General features: G+C 43.8%; 2 protein-coding genes across 52 annotated transcripts in view; one reads left to right on the top strand and one right to left on the bottom strand.

Annotated features, from left to right (window-relative positions):
* psq (pipsqueak) overlaps positions 1–9,905 on the bottom strand; it is a 51,786-nt gene extending 41,881 nt beyond the window's left edge. Inside the window, exons 1-2 of one of the 2 annotated variants that reach the window (XM_067348310.1) lie at positions 9,410–9,905; positions 7,595–8,378 (exon numbers count right to left, since the gene is read on the bottom strand). In XM_067348310.1, the coding sequence (XP_067204411.1) occupies positions 7,595–7,602 (8 nt within the window). In that variant the 5' untranslated portion in view covers positions 7,603–8,378; positions 9,410–9,905. Of the gene's footprint in view, positions 1–7,594; positions 8,379–9,058; positions 9,197–9,409 lie in introns of those variants that run through there. The other variant, XM_067348309.1, reaches the window with a different exon arrangement.
* A 2,371-nt stretch (positions 9,906–12,276) lies between these two features.
* lola (longitudinals lacking) overlaps positions 12,277–13,226 on the top strand; it is a 205,232-nt gene continuing 204,282 nt past the window's right edge. For 41 of the 50 annotated variants that reach the window (XM_067348277.1, XM_067348289.1, XM_067348272.1 and 38 more), the window contains exon 1: positions 12,277–12,438. The gene's annotated coding sequence lies outside the window, so the exon portion shown is untranslated. The remainder of the gene's footprint in view (positions 12,439–13,226) is intronic. The other 9 variants (XM_067348305.1, XM_067348300.1, XM_067348302.1 and 6 more) reach the window with 1 other exon arrangement.

Genomic DNA, 13,226 nt, shown 5'->3' on the forward strand with positions numbered 1-13,226 from the left:
GAAGGAGGGAGAGCCGAAGGAAGCTCCTCGGAGCGGAGAAAGGAGCAGCCAGAGATGACGACGACGACGGCGACGGCGACGGCGGGGCGAGAGTAGCGCCCGGATGGAAGGAACAAAGAAAGGAGTCGGAGAAAGGGTGGAGAGAGGGTGACGAACAGGGGATGGCGGAGAGTGAGTCTCTCGTTCCTTTGTGCGCGCGGCGAGAAGGAGCGAAGGGATGAAAGCGGAGGACGAAAAAGAGCCGGGGGGACAGATGGCCCTTTCAGACAATGAGAAACTCTGGAGATAAGGGCGGTGAGTGAGAGAGTGAGAGTGGGAGGGGCAGAGAAGAGGAATGGAAAGAGTGGCCAGGAAAGAGAGAGAGAGAGAAAGAGAAAGCGAGACGAAGGGCAAAGGGAAGATAGAAGCTGAAACTACTTTTTCGAGGAAGGGACGCAGAGAATGCAATGAATGATGGGGAAAGGCGGAGGAAAAGAGAGAACGAGAGAGAGAAGAGAAGGATGGAGGGAGGAGAGAAAGAGCGAGGCGGTTGTCGCGGGGAAGAGAGAAGGACAGAAAACGGGTGACTCAGGCGGAGAGTGGACCGTGCGGACAATTTCTGGGGGCGATTAACGACAAGCCAACTGAAAGACGACACACGCGCGCATTTTCGTCTGTGTCGGGCAACGTGTTTCGTGCATGTGTCACACTTAACCCTGGCATTACCGGGGGAAGTTTTCTATCGGGGTAGAGAGTTTATATTTAGTAGATAAAATAAACACGGCGTTCGCTAAAAAAAAAAAAAAAAAAAAAAAAAATAAATTCATAAACCTTCGCGCGCGCGCGTGCGACTATAAAACCGAATGATACTTACGTTTACTCATGCGATAAGGAACGCAGACGTGGAAGATCAGCGCCCAACAAAGTGGAAATTAATATTTTAATTTTCTAATATACCTCTTGCATATTTTACGATCGTAACTTCCAACTTTCCAACCGCACGCTAAGTCTTTAAAAGCGTCAATGCGAAGGCGGTTGTTGCGAGCGTGCACTTCATTGAGTACTTTTCCCAGCTCCTCTCTCTTTTATCTAACACTTGGGGTTTATTAGCGAATCAGCAAAGAAGAATGAACCAGCGAAGCTACGAGAGATGTGCCACGTGTGACATTTACGTCGCAATCTTAAGAATAGCATGGCGAGGCGCAACGGTCGTTTATAACCTGGTGGAAAGTGCCGTGGGCTAGAGTTACATATTTCGCTCCGAGTAAATTATGTCGACAGTTTTACGATGCAGTAATCGACAATCATGATCGTTTCTATATATACGCGTACGCGGAGAGCTTTGTTGTAATTCAAAGCAAAATGACGAGCGAGCCGAGGATACAATTAGAATGCTGCGGTGATTTGCGTATAAATACACGCAAAAAAAGAGAAAAGTGTTGCGATCGATAAATAAAAGTTTAGCCTAATAATTTTCAGCTTTAAAAATTTTATGCTTCCACGTTCAATACGTTTGCTGAAATTATATGCCCACAATTATTCCGCTCATATTATCGACTTGAATAAATTTTATTATACAAATTAAAAAAACGACGCTAAAAAGATTAGTGCATTACGAATCGATTAATCGCACTTGGATGTCTTTCCATCGATTTGCACGATGAAAAGAAATCATTTCGAAATGGTTTTAACGCGCGATAGTTCACGATGCTGTCAGAACCAGCATCCTTGGCAATTATACGTATAAAACGTTCGATCGACACCGTTCCTTTTTACGCCACGGCGTAGGAAACTCCTTTCTCCTTTTACCTGTATCTCGTCCGTGCGTTTCTTCCTCTCAACCGCGCGCGAAGGATAAACGCACGAGCGTGAAACGCGGCAATTCTAACTCGAAACGTTTCAGCCAACAAATCTATTATCAACGTATTTAACACAATTGACGCGAGGATTATTAAGGAAAAAAATAGTATGTATTATTGCCATATCTATTAATACATGTTCAATGCATCTCTTAGAGGCGAGAGAGTATAAATTCATTGGTCTTTCAAATGAAGATACATCGCAGAAATCCGAACGTTTCCATTTAATTTAGTAGGCGGAAAAAACTGCACGAAGATTAAGATTAATACGCCTTGTGTACTCCATTTATTTAAGGGCATTTTGTTCACATCTTTTTGCTATTCAAAAGCGTACTGTCGCTCGAAAAAGGCTTGAAAAACGGCGCTCTAATCGATTCGAGGGAGCTTTTTACGTAAGCGAGTGTGCTGAGGACAGGATGGAGAAATCGACCGGTATGCTGTGCTCTCCCTCTCTCTTCTTCTCTCTTCCTCTCTATCTCTCTCTTTCTCCTTTCTTCTTGCCGTTCTCCTACGTCAGAACTATACGCTTCCTTTACGCGTTCTCTTTGAAGAAGAAACAAGATGCGCCGACGAATGAGAAAGAGAGGCAAGAACGACAGGAAGACAGGAGGGTTGCCGGCGAGCGAAGGAGCGAGGGATGACTGCAATATAGAGGGGGTGTAGGCGGGACAGGGGGACGAAGGTGAGAGGCGAGAGACGTCGACGAAAGAGCACAGGCGGAGGTGGAGTAGGAGAATACAGCGAAGCGCGAGGGGAAAGGAGATGGGTCGGTTGAGGGTGGAAGAAGAGGCGGGGGGAGGGGTGGAAGGGAAGGCTCGGAGGAAGAGGAAGAAGAGGTGCGCGCGAAGGCAGATCGAAACGCAGGAAGGGAAGAAGAGTGGTTAGGGTGGTTAGGTTAGCTGGATGGTACCGGGGGAAGTCAGAGGGTGAAGAGACAAAGAGAGAGAGAGAGAGAGAGAGAGAGAGAGAGAGAGAGAAACGGCGAGGGATAGCGGGCGGACGAGAAGGAGAGAGAAGAAACGGTACGGCAAGGCAGAGCGAAGAAAGAGAAGCGTTTCGCGTTCTTCTCTCTCACGTCAGCCGTTCTCCTTCTGCCACGGCTCTTTTTATGCTTCCCTCTTCTGCCCGTTCGAGATATAACGGCGGGAAGAGAAGAAAGGGAGAGAGGAGAGAAGAGAGCGAGAGACGGAGAAAAAAGAAGAGAACGGCGAAGTTCTCTCGTTCTTCTGGATGAGTCAGGCGCAGGTCAGACGAAGGGGAAGGACGAACAGGAAGCCGGGTAGAGGACAGGCAGTGGGAGAAAGAGAGAGAGAGAGAGAGAGAGAAGGGAAGGGAGAAGAAGAGAGATCGTGCGAAAGAGAGAGGCGACAGCGACGGGCTTAGCCGGGAGAGAACGCGAAGACCCGAAACGGGGACAAAGAGAAAATGACAAAGGCGAGAGGGGCGGCCGATTCGATTGGAAAGGCAGGCAGAGGGGCCTCTTTCCTTTTACCAGCGTTTTCTCCGTATTACGTTCCGTACTTTCCGTTGTTCCTGCGCTCGCACCAACACACACACACACACACACACACATACACACGCCCGTACACCATGTGAACGTGCACACACACATACACACGCACCACCCGCGTTCTCTTTCCTTTCTGTCCTCCCCCTCGTCTCCGTCGACCTGCTGTCCCATCCTTCTCTGCCGTTCTCCTTCTGCCTCTCCTCGTCGTTTTACCGCCTTCGTTCTCCTCGTCACTATTGTACATATGTGCACATGTGTACGTTTGTCTATGTGTATACGCGCCTCGTCTCAATCGTCGCGCGAGGTTTCATGTCGCGCGGCTCTACGCTCCCGCGGCGAGAGGGCGGCTTTGTACGTGGGTGAACGGGAAAATGTCTTTTGAAACCTTTCTAGGTCGCTCTCGATCGCCCCACTGTCAGTCATATACACGCGCGATCCCACTCTCGAGAAAACGCTCCGGTGCCGTCGCCTCGCTCGATGATGGAGCCGGGCCCCGGCTTCCCGCTAAATTTCGGCCTGAGACGTGACAAGGATATATCGCACTTCGGAGATCGACATATAAAGCATCTTTGATTCAATAATCTTCGGGCGTACGAAAGTCGGCAGTCGTATTTACATGAGATAGTGGCGAAGCTACTGCGCAAATTCTCGCGAGGCGTTCGAAGGTCAAAAAAAGTAAAGCGAAACAAGAAGGAAAGAAAAATGGGAAAGAGAATAAAAAAAAAAAAAAAAAGAACTATTGAATCGTCGTCTGCGTTAGTTACAATAATTTAATCTTTGAGCATACATTTGTAAAAAGATAATACGTATTTAGATGATAGATTCTCCCTCACATGCAAAATATGTACGTTAATTAGATAATTGTCTTAATGAAAGTTGCAGCTACACATTTAAACTTGGAGCTTAAGCGAAGAAGGCGAGGAAATCATTCGCCTCTCGTTTTCCAGCGGAAAGCCTTTCATATTAATCTGTCAGCATAAGATTCTCATATTGCGTCGCAGAGTTAAACATCATCCTATAACACGCCCACCCGTCGCCGTCGCGACATTTCACAAACGAAGTTACGAACGAGTGTGCTATTGAGACAGTGCGCGCAGCGAGACTCGTTCTCGCTTTTGCAATTTGTAAATCCCGTCGTGCAGACATTACGGTATCGCGGCGCGATTCCTCGCGTTCCCTCTCTTTTTTTCGCTGATTCGCATCTGGTCGTCCTCCGGAACTCGATCCTTGAATCGTGCCGGGTGAAGAAAAGAAAAAACACTGGCAGGAAGAGAGAAAGAGGCGATCGATGGAAGAAAAGAAGAGACGCGGAGAGAGGCTGAGGAGAAAGGCAGAAATATCTTTCTATCAAAAAAAAAAAAAAAAAAAAGGAGGGGTGAGAGGGAGAGAGAGAAGCTGAGACTAGAAGACGCGCGTGAGATAAAGAGGGAAGGAGAGAAAAGATGCTCTATCGAACGCAGCGGGGAAACGAACGCGAGGCAAGGCTGAGAGAAGGAACAGTAAAATTGTGGAGAATGTGCACGCGCCATCATCAGGGTGGCCTAGATTCTGCCAAGACCTGCTTTCTAGGCAGCATTTCTCTTTATCATCGGCGGCGCGCGAGCGCGACGTATAGGCGAACCGTTGCACGACGCGCGCAGAGAAAATCTTCCGCGGGATGCACGAACCATTCGTCGCGAAACAGAATGAAAGATGGACATTAAACAATGTGATTCTTAACCCGATTCGATCGCGAGCGTTCCCTCGCGCTTGCATTCGAATCAAGGCTACATTTTTGTGTCGTTTCAAATCGCTGTGTGGAACGTCATCTTGTGGACGAAAGATATTCATACGTCTTCGCTGAATTTCTCCACGTTAACTATATTTTTTATCGTATATTATACGATTAGCGTGTATATATTTTATGATTAGTACCCTTGCGTTATATTTCGAATAACAGTTATTGCAAACTTCGTTCAACACGAAAATAATAGTTGATGTCAGAATTTTTCGACGATTTGATTCGTGCATACTTGTTTAAAGAAATTGCAAATCAATTAAGTGACGGGAGAGATATCAGTGCAAAGAAACGGTAAGGATTTTCACGCGAGATCAAGCACTCGTTTGCAGCTCTTACCACGCGACGTGACGAATTTATTAACGTATCGCGCTGGGAAGAAACGTTGACGTATGATAACACAACTGCGAAAACTTTGCCGGATCAGTCATCATCAATCATCGGCGATTTTCTCGTATTTGGCGATCATTTAATTACCGATAAACCCGTACAGACATCGCACGCGCACATGTGCGATGAAACGAGCGCTCCGAGCCTTTCGTCGGTCGTGTCACGCACGGCAATCGACACGCGATGCAATGTGCACGACGAAATACGACCACGACGATCGGTCAACAATATACACGAAGCTTTGACGAAACGCGAGCGGAAAGACAAGTGAAATGTGTGCTACTAACATCGGAAATCTATTGATCTTGTGGAATCGGTGTTTCCGATATTTCCAATATCGTTGCCATCAAAGTCAGTCGACCGAATTAACAAGGACAGTCAGCCGTATTAATATAAGAGTTTTGCTCCATCGTTTTATTACGTTTTTTTAAATGTAGCATATAACGTAATATATAATAAGAATACGTAATAAAAAAATATTAAAATATTAGAAGTACTCGAAATATGTATTTAAAAATATTAATTTACCGATCCAATTATCAATTTATGCCGATTGATTTACTGAGTTAATTAAAATATTTGTTCTTTGCACATATTGGGCAATATAATCTCAAATAAATAACAGAAATGAAAATATTTGCATACTAATAAAGATAATTTAATTTAATGGAACATTTTATACATCAAAAAAAAAAAAAAAGAAAAAAATTCAAGTCGTATAAGTCGTCGATCAATACTCTCATTTCGAAATATTTTAATCAAATTATTTCATGAACACATATTCTGGAATTTAATTCTGAAAACAGTAGCTGATCTTTCAACTCCTGATATATCATTAGCCGTTCAAAATCTGCATCGAAACCTTCTCCCAACGATTTATCTTGCTGACGCGCCTGTATTTTTACGAAACATTATTCAAATTCGGACGAAAAGTTTCTCAAATTCTTTCGATAGACTTTCTTTCGGAAACTATCGCGTCAAGTGGCTCACGATGCATAAATTCCCGCGCTCCTGCGTCCGATGCGGTCGCGGTTGCATCCTACTGCATCCCGCGCATTCGTAATCTCTGATTATAGGACGGTACCGCGGCACGTGACCTACCGTAATGGGTGACACGGCTGTTTCGATAGGTGCACGCGGCAGTACGGGCAAAGCGAATGAATGCCGTGCGGTTGCGGAGACGCGTGCACGAGCTATCCCAAGAACCGCTTTAATTCGTCAACTTTATTTGCATGACAGGTTATTTAAGCGCGAGAAGCGCAGCACATCGTCGTCGTACGTGTCGCACGCGCATTTCCACGCACACGTTCGGCTGCTCATCCAGCTGTGTGCGTTCGCCGTTGCATCCTGGAGTCAAAACAATGCGGCCTCGTCGTGGGAAAACGAGGAAACTCGACAGATTTATCAATTTCCTTGATTACAACGCGACTAATGTCATAGAAACGATACATTCAGTATATCGATGTATACAGAATGGCATGATTAAATGGCATGATTAAAGATTTGCTCCTAAATCAAATTGATTATCGTAACAATCACCGAGCACTGAGTTTCATTCACACGGTACATTTATGCGTTAAGTACTCGCCTTACTTTCCTCATTTTCTCTAGAAACGTTCCACTAACGAGCCGCTCGTCAGTTTATCGAAATACTGACGAAACTTGAAACCGATTATTAAGATTTATAACGCTGTTAACATTCATACGCGTAATTTTATGCGTAAAAGCGGTATTGTCGCTCATTCGCGTTTCACAATTGAGTCATCGACTGGCGCACTCGTTCGAGAAGCACGTGGCCGCATTGATAATCGAAGGAAAAAAAAAGAAGAAACGGGCGCTTGCTTAGCGCTAATGGTGGTCGATAGCGAGGAATGTGACTATCGCTTTCACCGTCAAAACAAAAATTTCCAAGTGGTGAGCGCTACAGAAAACGTATTTTAGTGCGCTACGTTCGGGATACCACGAAGAGTACAAACAAATCGTAAATAGATCGAGATACCGAATGTAAATAATCACCAGGCAGCACTAAGAATCGCACTCGTTTCGAACGTTAACCAAAAAATTCGTGACAGTTCTTACCTTACCATGACCTGACCCACAAATCAAATCGCAGCAGTAGTAACGGTCCAAAGTTGCAATCGGAACTTGAACGTCCTCCGGAGAAACAGAAAGGAAACAGTCCTCACGGCGATTGCCAATTTCACGTTCCTCCAGGATCCGAGGAGGGGGGGGGAGGGGGAGAGTAGACACACACTTTCGCCCGTATCAATTGATAAACACACGAAGTGCGAGGGCGCGAAACGAACGGTTTCGTCTCGAACGTATTACCCGCGTAATTCACGCACGCACGCACGCAGGCTGTCACGCACGTACAGCCGGTATTTGCCGTTGTCAGTCCTCTACGAGAGGCACGCACGCATCGCGTTGGCCACTGGCAGCTGTCACTCACGGATTGCCCGTGAAAACGTCGCGGCCCGAAGTGGCATAGCGAATCACGGGGAGACAGAGACAGCGGGAGAGACAGGCGAGAAGGCAAGGAAGAGGGAGAGGGAAAGGGAGAGGGAGAAGGAGAGAAAGATGGAGAGCGAGATCGCGGCGAGTGAGAGATCAGGGTGAAAGGGGGAGGAAGAGGGAGAGAAAGAGAAAGAGCATGCACATGCACACACCAGGGGGCACTGCGATGGCGGCGGCTGGATGGGCCGTACTCCGTTGCGGACGGTGGCGCAAAGCGATTAAGCGATTTTGTTGTGGACCTCGATTCTTCCCTTCGTCGGCTCTCTCTTCCCGGCTTTCCACTTCTCCCGCGCACGCTTGCCGCCTTTCGCCTCTCCCGCGCCGGCTGCGCTTACGCCACGAACGCGCCCTAGAACGGAAACCCGGCTTTTTACTCCCGCTACGCGTCGCGCGATCCCCACCGCCGGCCAATGCCGTGACGACATGCCGTCGGGAACGACAGGGCCGAACGATCGGTTTCGCGCGTGGGTGCTCAAACGAGGGCTCCATGCTGGTATGTTCAGAATGAATATAAAGTTTGGGAATTCGAGTTCGAGCTAATACACATTTATATTCGAGTTAACCTTTGTCTAAAAATTGTTGTATCATGTGAGAAAAGTATTTCGCTAATATTTTATACAAGATATATTCAGAAAACTGTAACGTTTCATAAAGAAATAAGTAATATTAATGATCACTCTCTTAATAATTTCTAAATAGTTACCGGGACGTGTGTAGGTGCTGTTAAAATGTTTCCTTATAATCGCGTAAAAGAGAGTTGTTATATGCAAATAAGATCTTGTTTCGATAATCCAGCGCTCGAGTAGTTCCGGAAGAAAGACAACACGTCCCAGTTCCATAATCTTACCGGTATAATGCGATAAACTTATTTTTTAACCTAAATATAGAATACACAGATACAGTTAACGAATAGCTTTACTCGAATGTAAACAATGTATGAAGAATTCTATCAATTATAGGTGCATTTAGAATTTTAATGTCATTATCCATCGTGTTTATCACAACATTTATCGTAATAAATGTTATTACCCTGCATCCTCGAAACGCCGGTAATCTTGCGACGATCCTTGGCCGTTCTCCTTCCAGCCTCTACCATCGTCTTCCTTCGATGCGCAGAAGACGCGTTAACGCATTCTGCGCCGCGTCTGGCTGCGACGGGACAAGCCGTTTCCGCGCGTACGGCGTTATCCTCTCGCACACTCTCGCAGAAACTGATCGATCGTAAGCGCGTCGAGCGCCGTACGGCCATTGTGTAAAAAGGACCCATGACGCTCGGATAGTGCACGCTGAGGAGTGGACGCATAGTTTCTCCCAAGTTCGCCCTCTTGTGATATTTAGACTGTGCCAATATAGGTGAGTACGAACACGTCGTTTTCTTACCTGCTCGCTGTTATCCGGTTCGCGGCTGCGAAAACGCGATTGCGGAGAACGCAGTCCAGTGGAAAGTTCGCGGAAAATCAGGTCGTGTTCCGCCATACCACGTTTCCGCGTTCTTGCGTCGTCGCCGGATAAATCGCATGTTTCTTTTGACGTCCAGAAGCGTACGGTAAAGTCGTTCCAGCGTGAAATACTGGGCATCCGCGAGATCGGCTCGATCGAGTTTTCCAGAGCTTTTTTCGAAGGTTTTCGCCATTTTGTCTCTCCCGAGACCACGAAGTCGGCCATTACGTATACGCGTACCAGATTGCAATCCTAGGCCGGTTGATGACGTATGAGAACGCGGCGAAATTTTAAGTGCGTTCGTTTTTCACAAGTGTATTCGTTTTTCGTCATTAATCGTCTTCTTGTCTGGACATCTATAAAACGTGCGGAGATTCAGGAAACTATTTCTCCATTAGTTAAATTAAAAAAAAAAAAGAAAAAAAAAAACGACGGAGGTTATTGCACTTTAAGCGGGTTATCGTGTAATAAAAGTAATGTGCGGCTCTTTCAAGTCGTCGTTTCTGCGGCAAAGTTGTGAACACACTTGTATATATATTCACGTTTTAAAGTGTTTAGTGATTTACGGTCTGCAGTATGCAACGTAATACACAGGTGATGAGAAATTTAAACCAATTGTAATGCATATTTACATTTGCGATTTAAATTAGCGTCTGAGTGTACGTGTAGTATATGCTTTTATTCGTATCGCACTTGTAAACATCGCACGGCAAATTAAAACTAATACAAAGACACGTTGCTACATGATGTAGCTAGTGTAATTGTTTGCAAATCCTGGCGATTTCTCGAACATAAAGTAATCTTTAATTCAATTATGACAAGTGATGCAACGTGAATATCAATCATTTTTGTTACATAACATAGTTCTTATTATCGAACGTGCAATTATCGTGGTAATATCGTGTTGTGATTGTTGATTATATTTCGCGTTACACCCAATTTGCTCGTATCACATATACGTTGTGTTATCGCTTATATGAGATGCACTTCGCCAAATCGACAATCACTAAAAATAGAATAGTGATTGAGGTCGAGTATGAGAGATTCGGGAAAGCGTCAGCCATAACTATTAAATGACGCACGGTGAAAAGCGAGAGAACGCCCGCCATGATTATTTGACGTCAAATTTCCCAATATTAACACAATTACCCCGATAAAATTTCTTAACGATAATGTCTACAGTGTGAGATATCGTAATAAGGAGCTTTAATCAAATTTTTTTCAAGCGCGATTGTTTGTTTTGATCGTCGAGGTGTGATAAGAGGTGCGATCGACTTATTTCAAATAGAATTGTACGATGGTGTATAGTACGAAAGGATTTTTAAGAGAGTCTTCTTGCAGTCCTTGACCATATCATATCAACTGTTTTTACTCGTTTTAATATCGCAATTAAATAGCTGTTGTTAACATGCAGTTAGTCAAATACCTGGAATTTTTGTGATTGTATTTTTTATTCCATTATTTACTTCGAGATAAAACGTAATAAAATAATAAAGGTAAAATTGAATGGAGTTATGTCATATATAATGACAGACCAACAAATAGCAGACATTACATATAATAACGAAAATGTTGATAATGTAGCATTTTCTCATAAAACAATGTGTTATAAAACTTTTCACATGCCTTGCAGCTTTTACAAATATAATTACTTACTTATTTTAAAATATAAATATTTAATTTTAGATGAGAAAATATTAATGTTAGTATACAGAAAATATCAACATTGATGTATGAAAGTATTGATTCCAATTCAAAAATTATTTAAAATTCTTAATTCAGAAGATTTCTCACATTCGAAATGAAGTTGTTTTGGGTAAATTACACAATAATTAGAATGAATAAAATTAAGATAAAATTACATAAACATTTGCATAAGAAATATGACTGAGATTTCATATCTATTGATATAAGAAAATATTGATTCTAATTAAAAAATTATCTAAAATTCTTATTTTAGAAGAATTCTCACATTCGAAATGAAGTTTTGTAGATAAACTACACAATAATTTTTTTAGCATGAATAAAATTAAAATAAAATTACATAATTATTTGCATAAGAAATATGACTGAGATTTTATATATGTTATTTCCAATGGTCTATTGTTATGTTGTAATCATAATTACTCGTCCAATTAAGACATCTATAAAACCGTAACGCATAACTTAAATAGATCATTAGTGCAAATTTTTAATTGTTAATCGTGATTTATTGCAATCGTATGACTAAGCAATTTATGCCTATTTATGCCAAAAATGAATACGTAATGAAAAATTTATTACACAATATTCTTTTTTATCATGCTTAATGTGTTCCTTTTTTTATTATGCGTTTTTACTTACAAGAAACATTAGACATTAGAAACGTAATTAAAAAATAATTTGAAAAACAGAAATTCCAATTTAAGATTAATATGAGATAGTTGTGCTGTAAGTAATGTGAGATTGAGATAAAACTAACTATGATAAAATAAGGGATTAAAATTTTTCACTGTTGGCAATGATTGACCTTAGAATACATGTAATTTAGGGAAATTTATTTTTCAGTGCTTGGCTATATTGCATTTATAATCCGTAGATTATATGTAATAAATTCTATGAAATGTTAGATGCGCTTATTGGAAAGGAGTCGACCATTTCTATCTCATACTATACATATTTCGGTTTTGTCGGCATCAGGGATATATCCTCGATCACGTCGCAGTAGCGAATTTAAGCAGCGCGCATGTGCATCGTTTTTCTGCCTTTTTCCTTCTTGCTCGTTCCGGGACGCGTTTCGTCCGCGCATGTGTGGACGTCTGCGCCCTCTGACGACGATTTGAGCGAAAGAACCGAAAGGCGTTGAGCTGCGCCATTCTCGAAAAGGGCAGCGCACGAGGCGTACGCCGGGCCTGGGACGCTCCACGCTGTTTTTACTTTTCACCGACTCCATTGCTGTGATATTAGATTGTTTTTTATCCGCTTGTTAGGTGAGTGAGCTAAACATATTTAATCGTGCGCGATTAATGCGATACGCTTGTAGAGTTACGCGGCGAGTCCTGTGAATTCGCGGGTGACATGGCGCGGCGGGCGGGTCCATGAGATGGCCGAGTGCTTTCGATCCGCGGCGAGATGAGCTATATCGAGTCATTCGCGTCACGCATTCTCGTCTGCGATACTGGGGTTTGTGCGAATTTCCCGTGTGAAGTAGCGGCCGTTTGCGATTTCAGTGCTTATTGTCCAGACGCGACGCTCGAGCGCGGGGAATTCGGTCGGTGTGAGTGTACGCGCGCGCGCACGGAGATTGATCGCCGTGGTTTTCCTCGCGAGCTTTTCATTCGTCGCCATTTTGTCCGGGCGCGACCTCGTGAACCGCCATGTTGCGATCATCCACGTTTGCTACGTTTTTGTGGTTTCCAGGGGCATCGCGGGGCGGGAGGCACTTCGCGTCGTCGCACAATTCTTCCGAATTTTTTTCATCGTATCACTATATCTCTTTCTCTCTCTCTCTCTCTCTCTCTCTCTCTCTCGCTTTACTAACTGCGCTCGCGCAGTATGTGTTCTATAATCGGAAAAATTATCTGTCATTGTTTTTCTTTCCGTGTGTATGCATGTACTCTGCATCGTCTGACGTAACGAGCGCTTACGCGAGATAACAATATAAATAGATTACGCAATATATCGCTTGCGGGTTGAGAAACAACTCTTTATCTCTTTTACTCTTAAATGTCCTCGCGACTGCGTATCGCTCTATTCCCCCCCGCATATATCCAGTTCT

The sequence above is a fragment of the Linepithema humile genome, chromosome 1 (assembly GCF_040581485.1).
Source record: "Linepithema humile isolate Giens D197 chromosome 1, Lhum_UNIL_v1.0, whole genome shotgun sequence".
NCBI classification, from domain to species: domain Eukaryota; kingdom Metazoa; phylum Arthropoda; class Insecta; order Hymenoptera; family Formicidae; genus Linepithema; species Linepithema humile.